A 19,103-nucleotide genomic window follows, 5' to 3' on the forward strand; every position below is an offset into this window, starting at 1 on the left:
CTCTGCCAAACAGTTAAAATTTCCTTCAGTATCTGAGCTGGCAAGCCATTGTAGTTGCTGCCAGTGTGTGGACTTGAGATCGGAAAGGAGTCCCACCAGATCTTAATTAACAGAAGTCAGAGGCTGTTCTCCAGTAGAGTTCACACCCTGGAACATCCATGTACATCTGGTTTGGAACAGTTAAATTGCTTAACATCATTCAAATCAGAATCAATCAAAATAAACCTCTGTGGAATGGTCATCCAGTTCTTATGGAGGTCGATAACAGCGCGGCTGTGTCAGTGTGCACAGAACCATTTTTTAACAAACTTTGCTCTGGACTGCAATCCTGAAGTCAGTTCAAGGCCTCAGCTAGACTGAGAAGGTGTCCCAGGGAAACTTTATAGATTGAGGCTCCAGCTTCAGTTCCTGTCTCTTTTGAGAAGCAGCTGATTCGGTTCCCAGTGATTGTGGTAAAAGGCTTGGACCCAAGCTTCATGAGGTGAAGTTGGTTGCGAGAGATTCACCGAGATTGGTTCAACATTTTTCAGTCAGAAAATGGTTGCCAGTGAAGTTCTAAAGAAATACACCAAAGTCTTTCAGGAAGTTCTCAGGACTATCAAAGGGACCAAAGCCATCTTTAATGTTGACCAGGAAGTGATTCCACAATTCTGCAAGGTTCGACCACCGCCATTTGCCTCAGGCGCAAAAGTAGAGGTAGAAATCAGGAGGCCGGATAGCGAAGGAACCATCAAAGCAGTCCAGTTTCTGGGATGGGCAGCACCTGTTGTTCTGATTGTGAAGAAAGCGTCGGTTCACCTTTGTGGGGATTTTAAATAAGTGGTAAACTGCTTTTCTCAGCTGGATAAATACACTATCCCTCACATCGAGGAATTATATCCAAGATGGCAGGGGGTCTGTCCTTCCCAAAACTGGACATGGTCCATGCATATTTGCAATTGTGGTTAGATGAGGATTCCCACACTGATATTACCATTAATAGTCATGAAAATTTGTACTAATTTACGAGACTTCCATTTGGGGTATTGTCAGCCTATGCAATTTTTCAGCAGATGATGGAGAACATCTTACAAGATCGCCAGGTCGCCATTTATCGAGATGATGTGCTCATAACAGGGAAGACCAATAAGGAGCACTTAGAGAACTCGGACATAATTGTTAGGTGTTTCTTCCAGGAGGGCGTCTGGCTAAGTAGGGAAAGGTGTGTGTTTCAGGCACCCCAAGTGACCTCCTTGGGCTATTGAGTTGACAATACCGAGTCATCCTCATTGGTCAATAAAGTGAAGGCAATCAAATGTGCCCTGGCCCCAACACCTGTACCGGAGCTCAGGTCTCCCCTTGGGCTGGTGAGCTCTTACGGAAAGTTTGTCCATAACCTGGCCTCCATCCTGACACCTTGCTTCAACTCCTAAAAGAGGGTGGGTCTTGGAAATGGTTGTGAAGCCATAGCTTTCAGGGAAATGAAGAAACAGCTATAATCCTGGAAATTATCGGCACACTATGATCTGCTATTGACATGCGATATCTTCCTGGTAGGTCAAGTTTTGCACCTTCTCAAGTCAGTACATCCACATACTAAATCAGAAAATGTTCTTGTTCGCATTTAACAAATTCCTCTCCATCTAAACCCTTAACACTATGGCAGTCCCAATCTATGTTTGGAAAGTTAAAATCCCCTACCATAATCACCCTATTATTCTTACAGATAACTGAAATCCCCTTTCAAATTTGTTTCTCGATTTCCCACTGACTATTAGGAGGTCTACAATACAATCCCAATAAGGTGATCATCCCTTTCTTATTTCAGAGTTCCACCCAAATAACTTCCCTGGATGTATTCCCAGGAATATCCTCCCTCAAGGACCTCCTTTTAAAATTCCTACCTAACGTCCTATATTTTCCCTTCAGAATGTCATCCTTTTCCCTTTCTATGTCATTGGTTCCAATGCGTACAATGACCTCCTACTGGTCCCTCTCCCCTTTGAGAACATTCTGCACCTTCAAGTGAGACATCCTTGAACCTGGCACTAGGGAGGCAACACACCATTCTGATTTTTCACAACTGGCCGCAGGAATGTCTGTCTGTGCCTCTGACTAGAGCAGCCCCTAACATAGTCAATCATTTACAACCCAACGCACCCCTCATTACATTAGAGCCTGTCTTGATACTAGAAACTTGCCTGTTCATGCGACATTCCCTTGAGAATCCATCACCCCCTAGATTTTCCAAACAGCACACTTTCTTGAAATGGGGATAGCCACAAAAGACTCCTGCACTACCTGCCTACCTCTCCTAACTTTCCTAGCATTAACCCATATATGTGACTGTACCTGCGGATTTTCTCCCTTCCTGTAACTACCATCTATCACACCTCATTGCTGTTTTCAATTCCTTGTTGCCTCTATCAGTCCAACCGATCCATTCAATCTGATAAGATTTTCAACAACCCATTTATTGCAGATATAATCATCAGTAACACATAAACTCTCTCAAAACACCCACAACTGACAAGATGGGCTATTTTTGCTCTTAGAAAATAGCACCATCTTATTGCTCTACAAAACACAACTCCAGGCTAACTTAATATTTATGGCTTATATTTTTCATATTTAGTCAAGGGTCAGAGCTCAATATCAAGCAAGAAAGAACCCACTCTACTCACTATTTACTCTTCAGTTTGGACTTGTTGGGCCGAACTCCCTGTTTCCACACTGTAGGGATTCTATGATTCTCTGAACTATTGTAGATTTACAGCAAGGTTGCACTTAAAATTCTAACCTATCTGTTTCTGTTATGTGACCTCTCCCAAACAGGTTCCTCCAAGATCAGTTGTGAATTTCACTGTTTGTTAAGTTTTCCTAGACACACTCCAATGTCTTCTTGCTGCCAATGTGGCAAGTTTATATTGTTCCACATCTCGGTCAATTTTCCAAATTTTGCCAATTCTCTTATATCTCTCTAATATCCCTTTGCAAACTCTCTATTTTGTCTCAAAAACTTAATTTCTTATCTACATTGGTGTCATTAACAAATTTAGCTACCACTCATTCTGTACTTAAATTCTGTACTTAGATTGTAAATAGTTGTGGCTCCACCTTTGATCCCTGTGGCATCTAATCTTGTTAACCCAAAAAATGCCCAGTTATCTCACTCTCTGCTTCCTCTTAGGTAATGAACCCGTTGTCAATGTGAATATGTTACCCTTCACAGCACAAGTTCTTGTGTTGTAATCTTTACTGTGGCATCTTATCAAATACATTTTGGGAATTCTTGTATAAGTCCACAAAAACTCCAATAAATTCAATTAAACATGATTTCCCTTTCAGAAAACCATGCTGACTCTACATGAACAAGTTATGGCCTTTATAAGTATCAAGCCAAAATTACTTTAAAATGGATTCTCGTTTGTGAATCAAAATGATCACACTGGGTGTACATGTCCGGGGTTTACCAGGTGTATATTGTATTTCTTCCTGTCAGGTGAGGGTGCAGTGCCAGAAATGGTTTTCCATGCTATTCAATTCAAAGAGAATCATGTCGCCCAAGAATATAGTCACCATCATGCCAAAGAATATCAGGGCGGTAAGTGGGTTTTACTTGACCTCTATTCAAGTTGCACTGACAGCAAATTGATTGACGCCTATTGTGTGTCATTGGCTCAGTCAGATACACTGATGTTAGAATGTTCAGCTGATATTGAAATCCTCAGAAAAAAGTGGAGTTGAAATTCAACAAAAATGCACCATGAAATTTGGTGCTGTCACAGCGTTTGCTCATTATATGGTTTGCCTAAAATGGTCCTATTGAAGCCAGGGAGATACTGGTGAGTACAATGGGTGGTAGTTTTGATGCTGTCACTGTCCAAGATCAAATGCCTCTATCTACACTGTAGGGGTTCTATGATTCTCACTGATTTCCATCTCCCATTGGCACTCATGTGCCACTTTGGTGATAACCAGCACAGGGGCTATCATATCTATGATGTATGCTCACATGTATAGCCACCAAGTGTCGTGGATAGCAGAGACCCTGACTAGTATTTCCCTTTTCTAAACCAGGAGGCCATCTGTCATCCAGTTGACTTCAAAATGAGACTATTCCAATCCGCGTGGCTGAAATGAACTCTGCTGAACCATCAGAGGACCCTGCACCATTGCATTTTGGACAGAAAGTAACTCATTGAATGCAATCATAAGAATGTATTTTTCCTTTTGTTGTAGAGCTTAGAGTGATGATGAAACGGTTTTTGTCTCACCCACTGTGTGAAATAGACCTGACAGTTGAAGAAGTGGAGACCATCATTCGTTTTGCTGCAGTGATGTGGATGGACTTTTCATTGCTCCTTGAAGTGGCTGGTATTTGTTCCAAGGACCATGCGCATTAGTGACAAGAATCTCAATTCTGGCAACAGATGTATGGAAACACCACCCTGTGTGACCTCCCACTCCCCACCCCAAATTGAATGGTATCATGATTAGAGACTAGAACCTGGCCATTCCTTAATCATCACTGAGTCAAAATGTAGAATACTATGTTGGAAATCCTTCAGTGTCTGGATTGCAGTGTTCGAGGAGGTGGCTCACGACCTCTTTCTGAAGGCAATTTGGGGTAGACTGTAATTATCAAGTACTGTGAAAAGGTTTGATGTTTCCCTCTACAATGCTGGTCCGATAAAAAATCACGATTAAGATTTACAAAGCAAAACTTCTTATTTCAAAACCAGGCAGCTTTCAGTTCTTCTCTGTATTCCGGTCTTCTTTTCTTCTACTTGTGAATTCTGCCTCACAGGTTACTGATTGATAAAGGTATCTTTAAGAGAGCTATTTTGTTGGCAGTCTTCACATGCTGGTGGCTTGGTAGTTCTCCTCCCAAGTGTTCAATTTTCCCCAGTCTTATACCCTAAAAGCATCGGTTTACGTCATTGCTTTTTAAGATTGTCTATATACTAAATTCAAACTTGATTGGAATTTGGTATATTTCGGGGTGTAATTTAAACTGATTGGTCTAATTTGAATCTGTTTTTGTCTCCAGGCAACCAGCTATTCTAGCTTTCAACGAAGGGTTACATTATTATCTTATTGAGAACACTTGGTGCCGTCAGTTATGTTAGCTTTTAACTCTCTTAAAGGTACAGTACACCCACATCTTCATAACATAATTCAACCCTTGATGTGAAAAGATGGGTCTTCAGTAGTTTGGAGCATTCAATAAAGGTCGTAAAAAAACTCTGCTGTTGTTCTACTGACAAGGATCCCGGGACATATAGATAAACACAAAATGGAGTCAGTCTGACATAGAAACCTAGCAAATAGGGGCAGGAGGAGGCCACTCAGCCCTTCGAGCCTGCCTCACCATTCGACCCTCCCCACCTCAGCTCCATTGATGTAGAGAGGGGCATGCCCTCCACCTTGCTTCATGAAGTCAATGACCAGCTCTTTTGTTTTGCTGACATTGAGGGAGAGATTGTTACCTTTACACGATGCCAACAAGAACTCTATCTCCATCTCGTCATTGTTTGTAATCCAGCCTACAGTGGTGCCATGAGTGAACACGTACATGGAGTTAGGATGAAACTTGGGTGCACAGTTATGAGTGTACAGGGAGTACAGTAAGGAGCTGAGTACACAGCCTTGTGGGTCAGCGGTGTTGACCTTTGTGGAGAAACTCAAAACTGAGAGTGCACATTTATCCAATTGGAGTTTATTTCTCCAGACATCTAATCTAAAAATTATCTCTTTACAAATTACATCATTAATTAAGGTACGGTTGGGGGAAGATTGTTGTGCCAGTTTTGGCTCAGTGAGTTTCACTCTCACCTTGGGGTTCACAAAGTCGGGGGTTCAAGTCCCACTGCAGGGTTTGAGTGAATCACTGCTGAAAAGGGAGAGGTGGAGGTGCTGTCTTTCAGATGCAATGTTACCCTGAGGGCCTTCCCTAGCTCTCAGGCATATCTGAAAGATCACATTATGATATTTTAGCCAAAGAGCAGACTTTCATCCCTGGAATCAAACTCGTGAGCTTCCTCTGAAATGCTTCCAGTGCCACCACTTCCTTCCTGAAGTAAGGAGCCTGGAAGTGAACACAAGATTCCAAACGCTGTCTCACCAATGCCTTTTGTAATTGTAACAGTACCTCTTTACTTTTACAATCCAGTCCTTTTCCAACAAATGCCAGGATTTTATTTGCCTTTCTTATTCTATGTTGTACCTGCACACCCACATCAAACTCTCAAACAATGTCAGACAAAAACGAATCAGGCTCTCTGATCATGATCACAAAGTTAGCCACATTCCCAGACTTGTTTAGTTTGTGAAGCAGGCACAAGCAAAGATGAAGCGTCTCTCAGCCTGCGTGTGGCTTTGTACATGTTTTCTGCACACTCCTTGACTTCCTAAGGGGTCAGCACTTGCTACACTCCAGACAGCTTCACGTCCTGCAACAGAAACAGTGCAGGCAAGTACCAAATGCCAGGTATAGATCATCCATGAGACACTAAACACGAGCCCTCCCCGATACAGTTGTCTCACAACCCTTACAGCCACCAGCCCAACACATATCTTCCTTTCACCAGCCTTCTTCCAGCCCAACCTTCAGGATCTTGACTACACTAGAAGTGAGGAAAAGGTGAGGATTGCAGATGCTGGAGCTCAGAGTCAAGAGTGTGGTGCTTGAAAATCACAGCAGGTCAGGCAGCATCCTCTAAATCCATGTCAATAAACAATTTGGTGGCCAATGTGGTCAGGTTCCTAGGAGTGATGATAACCAACAATCTGATCTGGTCCACCCACGTTGATGCAACAGTCAAGAAGGCACAACAACACCTCTGCTTCCTTAGGAGCTAAGGAAATTCAGCACGTCCAAAAGAACTCTTACCAATTTTTACAGATGCACCATAGAAAGCATTCTATCTGGAGGTGTCATGGCTTGGGATGGTAACTGCTCTGCCCAGGGCTGTATGATACTACAGGGAGTTGTGAACACAGCTCAGTCCATCATGCAAGCCAGCCTGTCATCCACTGACTCCATCCATACTTCCCACTGCCTTGGGAAGGCAGCCAACGTCATTAAAGACCCCTCCTACCCCGGTTATAATCTCTTCCAACCTCTTTTGACAGGCAGAATATACAAAACCTTAAACACATGTACCAACAGGTTCAAGAACAGCTTCTTCCCTGTTGTTATTAGATTTCTGAATGGACCTCTCAAATTTCAAATCTAATGCTGGTGTTATTTTTGTGCACTTTCTTTGCAGTGTAACTGAGTAGTCCTCGCTCTGTTCTATAACCCTCTGATCTTGTACAGTGTAATCTGCCTGTACTGCACACAAAACAAAACCTTTCACTGTACCTCGGTACACGTGACAATAATAAATCACATCGACTTGTCCACTTATTCAGTTTCAAATATGGTGAAGATATAACAGACATGACTCATGAATCAGTTTCATATAATCCCTTCATACCTGCCCACTCCTTTACAGCAACCAGCCAATAATGTGTCTCAGCGAAACAAGGGTCCAGGCCAGAGTACAATAAATAAACTTACTAAAGTCAAACGCTATCCTTGACTGTTTAAAAAAAAGTCACAAACAAATTCCTGGAGTTCCTTTCCAGTTGCTGTGCTGGTAATGAATTTCTGAGAAATATAGGGTCATGAGAGGGTGAGACAGCCCCTTGATCAATTAAATTAAGCCATGTTTGTATTTCCATCATCACTCCATCTCTTTGCATCGGTTTCATATACTTTAATATCCTGTCTAATAAAAGTCTACAAATCTCAGTTTTAAATTTTCCACTGGCTCTGAACCTTAATAGCTTTCTTTGTCGAGTTACATAGCTATACAAAACAGTGATAGGCCCTTCAGTCCAACTTGTCCATGCTGATCAGGTCCTATTTGCCTGAGTTTAGCCCACATCCCTCTAAACCTTTCCTATTCATGTACCTGTGCAAATGTCTTTTAAATGTTGTAACGGTACTTGTATCTACCACTTCCTCTGGCAATTCATTCCATTTACGTACCACTCTCCGTATGAAAAAAATTGCCCCTTGGTTCCTTTTAAATCTTGCCCCTCTCACCTGAAACCTATACCCTCCAGTTTTGAACTTGGATTCCAGGTTTCATTTCTTGAAGAGATGTCACATTTCAGGACTGTCAGTGTGTTGCGTATCTTCTGATCAACCTGTTTGCTGCTGGAAGGTTTGATTTTGCTGTTGTTAAGTAAACCAGCCACAGAGTTCATCAACAGAAGAAGGGTCACTGAACCCAGAATATTAACTCTGTTTCTCTCTCCACAGATGCTGCCAGACTTGCTGCATTTCTCCAGCAATTTCTGTTTTTATTTCAAATCTCCCACATTCACAGTATGTTGCTGTTACTTGAGTCTTAACTGGGTCATTCCTTGAAATGTCCATACTGAAGGGTTTTCAAGTCCAGTGTATGCAAGGTGATGCCCAGAAGTGAGCCCTTTATTCCTCAGTATTGTTCTTGTGAATTCTCATCACACTCCTATCTTCCCCAGAATGGAGCACAGAATTCCAAATTCATATCTAACCAGAGATTACTGGTATTCAGCCCTATAGAGGCAAAGACTAACATTCCATTTGCCTTTAAATAGTCTTTATTCTACCTGTTCACTACCTTTAGATGATTTCTTTGCCTAAGCCTCACTGCTCATCTTGGGTTTCTAACCTCTCACCACTTAGAAAATGCTCTCAATTATGTCTTTAGTCCAAAGCAGGTGGCGTGACGTTTTCTACCCACAATGAATTCCACATCTCTGTTGATCTATAAATGTGCTGAGAAGTCTACATTAAGACTGAAGAGAGGAAGTAGATGTAAATAGAAGTGTGTTTTTTTGGTCCATCATTGTTAGAAAAGTTGTTTCTCAATGCAGGGACTATTGTCCACCTTGTAAAAGATACGTTTGAATGCATTTCCAGCATTTTCCTACCAGTGCCCAACACAGCATGAAAGAGAAAAACATTCTTCATCCCCTATTTGGATTTCTTAGTAATCATCCTAAATCTATGTCCTCGATCTACAACCTTTTTCCCAGGGGTAATCGTTACTGCATCAAAATCCTTCACCACTCTGATTATAACTCCCCGTAATCTTGTCAACTTTAAAGAGAACAATTCCCGCTTTACTAATCTCACCAAGTAACTACGTTCTGTCAGCCCCACTCTAATTCTGGAAAGGTGCTTCTGTACGCTCTCTAAGTTCTTCACGTCACCGTAGTCTGTCATGCTCAGTGTTTGACAATGATACTGCCGCTAATGCCGAACGTGACAACACTGTGGCTTTAAGGGATGTATTTAGTTCTGTATTTTTTATGAAGAAATGTTTTAAGACAGCAGTAACAATCTCTCTATTTCCATCCAATAAAATAAATCGCTTGTGAGGCCTTGGAGTTTTTAAAATGTTGCAACAATGCTTTGAATGAGTGGAGTCAATTCAGAACCATGAATTTTAGTTTTAGTTTTTCAGCAGGAGTTGCTGGGGTCTTGAAGCTGGGATTGGAAGCTGCAGTCCATCTCTCTCTGCTTTCTCAGAGATTTCTCTTGATGGTTTTCCTCCAATTGCTTATGAGACTATCTACTTTACTGAATTGGCCTTTGCCAAGGGTGTGTTTGTGGGATGTTTCTGTGTTGGAACAGTTACTGTTTAGCAATTAAATAATATATTATTCTGTTAGGTTTTCCAGAAGGGTTAAGTTATTCCAATTCATTTTGTTAAATATTTAATTATGGTGTACGGATAAAGTGTGTTTTGCTTCAAATCTGGTGGTTTGACAATCAAATTTAATCCAGAACAGACATTTAATGGGCGGCACGGTGGCACAGTGGTTAGCACTGCTGCCTCACAGCGCCTGAGACCCGGGTTCAATTCCCGACTCAGGCGACTGACTGTGTGGAGTTTGCACGTTCTCCCCGTGTCTGCGTGGGTTTCCTCCGGGTGCTCCGGTTTCCTCCCACAGTCCAAAGATGTGCGGGTCAGGTGAATTGGCCAAGCTAAATTGCCCAAGCTAAATTGCCCGTAGTGTTAGGTAAGGGGTAAATGTAGGGGTATGGGTGGGTTGCGCTTCGGCGGGTCGGTGTGGACTTGTTGGGCCGAAGGGCCTGTTTCCACACTGTAAGTCTAATCTAATCTTAACAATTGCCTTTAAAATGAGAAAATGTTAGGATCTAGGCTGTCTTCTTAACATTTTTTGAGGGGGTTTGGTCTTGCCCATAACACTAACCAATGATTTACAAAGAGCTAGCCAATTTTCTGGCTGAATCACAGAATTGTTACTGTGCAGAAGGTGGCTGTTCAGCCCATCCACTCTGTACCAAATGTCTGGATGAACCACTATAATCCATTTTGTGCCACCATGACACCTTTTTTTCTTCTAGGCCTCCTCTCTATGTCTGCATCTGTTCTTCTTTTTCTGATAATCTCAAATTCCCTTTTTCAATGTCTCGATTGAACCTGCCTCCACTACAGTCTCAGGCAGAGTGTTCCAGACCCTAGCCACTCGCTGCTCATAGGATCCCTACAGTGCAGAAAGAGACCATTCAGCCCATTGAGTCTGCCCAAATGCTCTGAACAGCATCAGACTCACACCTACTCCCACCCCATTCCTGCAACCCTGCATGGGTTTTTTTTACCATGGCTAACCCACCCACCCATCCTACACATCCCTGGACACTATGGGGCAATATTCAGCATGGCCAACCTCCCTAACCTGTACATCTTTGGTCTTTGGATCAAAAACCTTTCTTGCCACTTCCTTTTTGCTAACTACTACTCATTCTCAATCCTTTCCTGAGTGGGGGCATTTATCTTGGATGGTTGGTTCCTGATGCAAAATAACGTGGGTTCAATTCCTGCCCTGACTGAGGTTCCTATGAACGGGCTCTCCTTCTCAATCTCTCCCCTCACCTGAGCTATATTGACCCTCAGGTTAAACCACCATGCCAGTTGTCCCTCTCTAATGGGGTGAGTGGGACAATGGTAACTTTATCCTTACGGTGCACTTCTCCACATTGAATTCTATTTGTCCTGCACCTGGCTATGTCACTGCTAACTTGTTCGCTTGATTGCCAAGTTTGATATCAAATGCAAGCTTTGTAATAATATAATCAAAACCAGGTGACAAATATCGAAAAGAGCAGTGTTCCTAATATCAACCCGATGGGGACACTGTTTTATAAGAGTGCAAGGGCTTGAAAGGGTTAATGCTGAGCAGTGCACTGCCCACTATGATAACACCACCCCAGTTCAGGAGGCTGTGGTAGAGTGACACTGACACCAAGTTCATAACCCAAAGGCCCAACGAATGCTCTTGGGTTCAAATCCCATCATGGAGAGTGGTGAGGTTTACCATTAAAAGGAGTAGATTCCTGAAATTGAAAAAGAGTCTGCCAAACCATCATTGATTGCTGTGTAAAAAAATCTGATTCACAAATGCCCTTCAGAGGAAGAAAATATGCCATTTTTACCTGGTCAGTGTGACTCGAGACCCACAGCAAAACCTTTTAACTACTCTCTGAAACAGCCTGACCAAGCCATTCAAAGGTAATGAGTCCCACATCCCTTGAAAGAATAGATTTTTAAAAGGCTCATTTGGGGAACAGCTTGAAGGAGCAAGCCTCCACATCAAGGTCTCCCTCATGATCTCAATCACAATGTCCATCTGATTGTCCTAACTTGTACCTAGTTGCTGATATCAAATTAACAACACGTTGTTAAGGTAACAGCCTCTTCTTGTTATAGCACCAGGTGGTTTTCCTTTACCAAAACTGGACCAAATAAGCTCAAGTGGGAGTGGAGCTGGTGGCTGCAAACATACATTGCACACCTCGATGAGCAGTGGTGAGGACCCATTTTACAACAAACACCACTGTGTATTTCCCTTCAGTCTGTAAAACAATGGTTCACCACTGCTCTCTATCTCTTCCTGTGCCTTGGCTAGGCCCATACTCAAGGTGCCATTGCCCCAGCAATCCCATGGACTTGCACTTTGCTAACAAGTCGAACACGTGTCACTTTATCAAATGGCTTTTGCAAAATTGGTTCATGGGATGCGAGCACCACTGAGCTTTCAATCTCCATCTCTAGCTGCCTTTGGGATGATGGTTAGCTACCTTCTGCACCACCACAGTCCATTTTTAAACGCTGCATTGGATACACGATCCTCATTGTTGTTGTGTATTTGGGCTACATTATAAGTGAGACTTGGATTTCCGAACTGAAAATCACAATGTTGGTCTCCATTCTTAACTGTCATGGCGCTCCCTACTCTTTTTCCACTGAACATCGATATCCAAGTTCAATGAGCTTCTTAAACTACACATTCTAACTCTAGTCCTGACCATCCACTGCCCACTGAGTGATCTAGTACATGAAAAACACCATGGATTCCCTGGTTCGCAAACATCTTCCCCTTTCCTAGCTGAGTTCTCCATTTCTGCAGCAAAATGCAAATGAGTGCAGAAATAAAATCCAAGCAAAGAAGTTTCATTTTGACCAGGACTCTCAGTAAGTCATGAGTGAATAAATATACAGCATGGCAGTCTCTCAGAGAAGGTGGAACACATGCGAGAAAATCACAAGCTGAGACATTGAAAAGGACAAAAGCACTTCAGCAGAATGTGTTGGGCTAACTTTCTGGGTAAGTCATTAATATGAGTGGGTAAGTCATGAATACCTATTGACCAATATACCTGATGTAATTGCTTGATATACAGTTCTGATGTAAAGTATTTCCACAACATTATCCTTTCTAAGTTCCTGTTGCAGATTTACAGCATTGTTTTCTTTACTGAATCTATCAATAGCTTTTCTTCGAAGTGTGGAAACAGGCCATCTTGGCCCAACAAGGCCACACTGACTCTCCGAAGAGTAACCCACCCAGACCTCTAGTTTCTGGACTTTCTGGGGAAAACACCTTGGCTATTCACCCAATCCACGCCCCTCATGATTTTATAAATCTCTATAAGGTCACCCCCTAGCCCCTGATGCTCCAGGGAAAATAACCCCAGACTATACAGCCTCTCCCTATAGCTCAAACCCTCCAACCCTGGCAACATTTTCTTTTCTGCACCATTTCAAGTTTCACAAAATCTTTCATAAAGCAGCGAGACCAGAATTGAACACAATATTCCAAAACTGGCTGGACCAATGTCCTGTACAGCAATAACATTACATCCTATACTCAATGCACTGACCAGAAAAGGCAAGTGTACCTGATGCCTTCTTCACCATCCTATCTACGTTGAGGCTCTACTTTCAAAGAACCATGAACCCACACTCCAAGGTCTCTTTGTTCATCAACACTCCCTTACCATTAAGTTGAGGAATAAATATTGGTCACTGGGGAAGACATTCCTTCTCTTCTTTGAACAGTGGACACAGATTTACTTACACTCACCTGAGAGTGCACGTGAGGTTTGGTTTCAAAATTCACCCAAACAGTGACACCTCAGACAATGCAGCACTCCCACAGTACTGCACTGGGAAACATCAGCTTAGCTTTCAGTGCACTCGTCTCAGAAGGCTGGGTTTAAAATCTGACTTTCTGACTCAGAAACAATGGTGAGTATCACTGAGGCACAGCCAACACTTCGAACCACTTTGGAGAAATTTTTGTTTGTATTAAAAACAAGCATCAACCCAAGAACTTGCTTTGTGTAACTCACTGTTTGTCTCTTCCCTTTCAAAGGAGTGGGGGAGAGTCTAGGAGACAGAGTTGACATCTGGTGCAGTTCAGTGACTTAGTTGTGAACTTGTTGGACTGTAACTTCTCACTGTACCCCAGTTAATGTGGTTTCAGGTTTTACCACTTGCTGCCAAACAGACATCAAGCCCCAGGCAGCCTGGTTTATAACTGTTATGAAGATGTGGGTGCACTGTACCTTTATGAAAGTTAAAAGCTAGCAGGACTATCTGACAGCACCAAGTTTCTCAACAAGATATAATGTGGCATGTGGTCCAGCAGTTAGGGTGGCTGGTTGCCTGGAGACAAAAGAATTATACCCCAAAAAATATTAAATTCCAGTCATGATTGAATTTAGTACAATGATAATTCTAAAAGCCAATGATACAATCCGATGCTTTGAAGGTATAAGACCAGGGAAAATTGAACAGTTGAGAGGAGAACAGCATGCAGAGACTGCCCAGAGAATAGCTCTGTTAAAGGTACCTTTATCAATCAATAACATGTGAAGCAGAAATCCCTAAGAAGAAGAAAAAAAGAAGTTTCGAAATCTGGCTGGTTTTGAAATTTGAATTTTTTCAGTAAATCTTAATCGGGGGTTTATCAGACTAGTGTTGTGGAAGGGGGAGGTAAAAGGTAGGTTAGAGGAAGGAGTTGTAAATAGTTGTTAGTTAATTATTCTCTGTTATACTTTAAGAAATAAAGTTGTCACTTTTACTCTAAGTAGTTCTTGGCTTCTCAAATTTTCACAGATTCCTGCACAAGATAAATCCCGTTGCTGTGTTGCTGGTTTAAAGTAATCAGGAGGGTTTACCCCGTGTCATAACAAGTTGGGGGCTCATCGCTAGGATTTGAATGTGTTGGGGGGCTTTGGTCCACAATTTGAACAGTTTGGGTCTTGGAATTGGGATTTGAACTGGTTTGAACAGATTTAAATAGATTTGGGGGGGTACAAAAAAACCCACGAGATTTAAACACTTGCAGGTTAATGATCTAGATCTTTAAATAAATCGTAGATGAGTCAATTTGTTTCATTTTGATGACTTGTGGTTGATTAGGTTGAAAGTGAGAGAAATGGCTCTTAAAATTGCTAACGAGGTTCTGGGAGTTGAAGATGATTCTCAAATTTGCCAAGAAAGTTTAGAAGGAAAGAAAAAGTCCATACTTTTAGAATTCGCAAATCAGTTAGATTTGGGTTTAACCAAGGCAAAAAAGTAAAGCTGAAATTGTAAAGGAATTACACTAAGGTGTGTCAGAGAAACAGACAACTGCAGAAGAGGTCGAAAAACCTGAATTACAATTGAGGAAAATGGAGTTAAATGATAAACAAAGAGAGAGAGAAGAGAGAGAGAGAGAGGAAAAAGAGGGAGAGGAAAAAATAGAGACAAGGTTCTTTGCTGAACCAAAAGCAAGAGAAGAAAGGGAGAGAGAAAGTGTGAGAGAGGAAAGAGAGAGACAAAGACAGAGAGAATTTGAACTTGAGAAGTTGTGACATAGTCAGAAAAGTCAAGTTAACAGGATGGACATTAAAAGAGAAGGTAGTGATATATACAAATATGTCAAAACTCTGCCACATTTTGATGAGAATGATGTTGAAGCCTTCTTTATTTCATTTCAAAAACTCGCGAGGCAAATAGATCTGAGGATTTATGGGTAATGCTAGTTCAGACTAAACTGGTGGGCAGAGCTAGTGAGGTATTTGCCGCGTTGTCATATGAGGGGTGAAGAGATTATGAAGAGGTTAAATAGGTAATTTATGAGGTAATGAATTGGTACCAGAAGCATTTTGACAGCGGTTCAGAAATGCAAAGAAGGAACCAGCTCAGACGTATGTTGAGTTCAAAAGAATTAAACATAGTCAGTTTGATCGATGCTTTGAAAAGAGATAAGACCTTTGAGGCTTTAAGAGAGATTATTCTGCTGGAGGAGTTTAAAAACTCACTTCCAGAGATGGTAAGAATTCACGTGGAAGAACAGAAAGTTCAGGAAGTATGAAGGGCAGCAGAGTTAGCAGATGAGTACATGTTGGTGCATAAGACAAGCTTCCAGACAGAATTTCGTCCTGTGAGGGACAGAAGTTGGGAGAAGGTGAGATCCTACACTACGAAACCAAGAGTATAGCACACTGATAAGAACTTATGATAAAATAAAAAAAGAAGCCCAAGAGGGTGGAAAGGAGGTGAAAAGCCTCAGGACTTTCCACTGAGATAAAGTGGGACACATACAGTCACAGTGCTGGTCATTAAAGAAAGGTGCTGTGGGAAAAGAAGCTAAGCCAGTGGTATTAGTGAAGGTAGTAAGGGAGACCACAAGAAGAACCAAGGAACTGCAGGAGAGTGCACAGCCTAGGCAGGGGCTGGGTATGGAGTTATTACCTGATCTCTACAAAGAATTCACCTCTGTGGGTAAAGTTTACTCAGAAAGAACAGGGTAAGTAGGACAAGAAATTATAATTTTGAGAGATACAGGATCTAACAGTTGCTGATAGTAAGGGATGAGCGAGTATGCACGCTTTCTTATCTGTGGGATAATTTGTGGGATAGATGGACAGAAATTTAGCATTCCTCTATGTAAGATCAGTTTGGAGTGCCAACTCAAGACTGGGGAAGTTACAGCAGGAATGATTGACAGACTGCCAGTTCCAGGAATTCAGTTTATTCTTGGGAATGATTTGGCAGGATCCAAGTTGGGAGTGACACCCTTTGTTGTGGAGAAGCCCAAGGAATACCAAGAAAGTGAGGGGTTAAAACAGAAATATCCTGGTATTTTGCCAGACTGTGTGGTAACCAGATCCCACTGTCATAAGTCACAGCACAAAGCGAAAAGTAAAGAGGAAGATGAAGGAGTTGAGGTTCAGTTAGCGGATACACTGTTTGATGTAATGGTGCAGGAAAAACCTGAATACGCAGAGGGTCAGATAGAAGTGCTCAGTCCTGAAAGACTAAGAGACTTGCAACAGCAAGACAAGACGATGGAAGAGGCAGAGAATATTCCAGAGGGTTATTATCCAAAAGATAGAATCCTAAGATGGAAATGGAGACCATGGCAAGTCAGTGCAGAGGAGAAATAGACCAAAGCGCACCAGATTGTGTTGCCGGTAGCATACAGACAGGAGGTGTTATGGGTAGCACATGAACTGCCTGTAGGAGGTCACCCGGGGGTACAAAACACTCAGGCTAAGGTATAAAAACATTTTTATTGGCCTGGAATGCACAAGGATATGGTTAACTTTTGTCGTGCATGTCCTACAAGCCAAATGGTAGGTAAGCCACAGGCCGTAATAAAACCAGCCCCTTTGTTGCCAATTCCCAAATTTGAAGATCATTTCATCTGGGTTATAATTGATTGTGTCAGTCCCTTCCCGAAAACTAAAAGTGGGAACCAGTACTTGTTAACCATAATGGATGTGTCTATCAGATTTCCGGAGGCAATTCCATTCTGGAGTATCAAGGCAAAAAGGGTAGTAAAGGAGTTAGTAGCTTTCTTCACACAGTATGGGCTACCCAGAGAGATTCAGTAAAAACTCTGAGACTCAGACATTTTCCCAAGGGGTGATATGTTAGTACTGTTTCCAGTGATAGGAGATTCCTTCAAAGCCAGGTTTAGTGGTTCCTATCAAATTGAGAAAAACTTGAGTCAGGTGATCTATTTAGTAAAAATGCCAGATAGGAAGAAAGAACTGGAGAAACAGTTATTAAATACTGACCCGCAAAGTGAGGAATCAAATCCAGATGATGTGGATGTTGATGTGCCTCAAAATAGATTTAAAAATGAAGAAGTCATTGAGGAACGGGATAGATTAGTAAGCTATCTGTCTCAGGAGCACAGAATTCAGTTGAGAGATTTGTTACTTCTGTATAAACACATATGTAAGAATCAGATGGGGAGAACCAATGCTATTGTACATGAAGAAGACAGGGGAATACTGTTCTGATAAAACAACACCCTATCAGCTTAATCATTTCAAAGCCAGACAAGTCTAGAAGGAGGTGGAGGCCATGCTCGATGAGGACATCATCGAGCCAAGCCAGAGTGAGTGGAGTTTGCTGATCGTCCTAGTTCCCAAACTGGACAGGACTCAACGATTCCGTGTGGATTATTGGAAGGTCAGTGCTGTTACAATATTCGACTCATATCCAATTCCTAAATTGTATCGAGAAAGTCAGACAAGCCAGTTACACCACAAAGTTGGATGCAATGTGTGGTTACTGGCAGGTAGCTTTATCAGAGTCAGTGAAAGAAATTTCTGTGTATGTAACCCCAAATGTGCCATGTCAGTTTAAAGTGATGCCCTTTGGAATGAAGAACGTATCCGCCACATTCCAAAGATTCAGGAACAAGAGTTGTGGCTGGGTTAACAAACTGTGTAGTCTATTTGGACGATGTAGTGATCTTTAGTACGTCCTGGAAAGATCACATGGTAAACTCGCCAGAGCTGTTTGAACGACTACAAGAAGCAAAACTGGTGATAAATTTAAATAAAATGGAATTCACCAAAGCAGAGGTGATGTTCTTGGGACAGAACATCGGTCATGGAAGCTTGACCCCACGGAATGCAAAGATGAAGGCCATTGAGGAATTTCCATGATCAACCTCGAAGAGAGAGGTGCTTTGATTCTTAGGACTCAGGGGATTGTATCACCCATTAAACTATTAGTTTGCAAGCAAGAGTCAGTTGTGGCCCACGTTTCACTGTCAAAGCAGCTGTAGTCTCAACAAAATGTGCCAAAAACATCTTTTTGATACGAATTCCTCCTTTTCGTTGTGTTCATTTGAAAGTGGTATCAGGTTAGACACCTAGCCACATTGAAGAATTCTCATAGACAGCAAATCAGTTGGTAAAAAGCTGGATTTTTTTAAAATTTCACTTTTGGTCAAAATTTTACACAGTGAACATTTGGACAAAATCATGGGTTGAAGTTAGAAACTGAACTATCGTTCTCAATAACAAAACAAGGTTTTCTTTTAAAACATGACTTTCTTATCACAATAGAGAAGCTGGCTTTCCGCAATGTATGAATCTAGTTTTGCAGGAAGCCAGTGAGGCTTTTTTAACATAGAACATAGAACTGTACAATACAGTACAGGCTCTTCGGCCCTCAATGTTCTGCTGAACTTACCACCCTCTGTGCAGAAGTAGTTTGATTTGGTTTTATTTATTGTTGCCACATGTCCCTTAGTACAGTGAAAACTTTTGTCTTGTGAGCAATTCAGGCAGATCACACCGTACAAGGACACACAGATCACAAGGTGCTTAGACAGGGCGAGACACACAAGGTTACAGTTGTACAGGTGTGCAAAAGCAAGATCAATGTTAGCTTGGAAATTAGAGAGGCCCATTCAGCAGGGAAGAAGCTGTTCTTGAACCTGTTGCTGTGTGAGTTTAAGCTTCTGTATCTTCT

General features: G+C 41.9%; 1 protein-coding gene across 1 annotated transcript in view; it reads right to left on the reverse strand.

The window, feature by feature from the left end:
* LOC132835874 (adhesion G protein-coupled receptor E3-like) overlaps positions 1–19,103 on the reverse strand; it is a 72,483-nt gene that overhangs the window by 52,495 nt on the left and 885 nt on the right. The window contains exon 2 of the mRNA XM_060854972.1: positions 5,472–5,652. Coding sequence (XP_060710955.1) covers positions 5,472–5,652 — 181 coding nt within the window. The remainder of the gene's footprint in view (positions 1–5,471; positions 5,653–19,103) is intronic.

Source organism: Hemiscyllium ocellatum, chromosome 45 (genome assembly GCF_020745735.1).
Source record: "Hemiscyllium ocellatum isolate sHemOce1 chromosome 45, sHemOce1.pat.X.cur, whole genome shotgun sequence".
NCBI lineage: Eukaryota > Metazoa > Chordata > Chondrichthyes > Orectolobiformes > Hemiscylliidae > Hemiscyllium > Hemiscyllium ocellatum.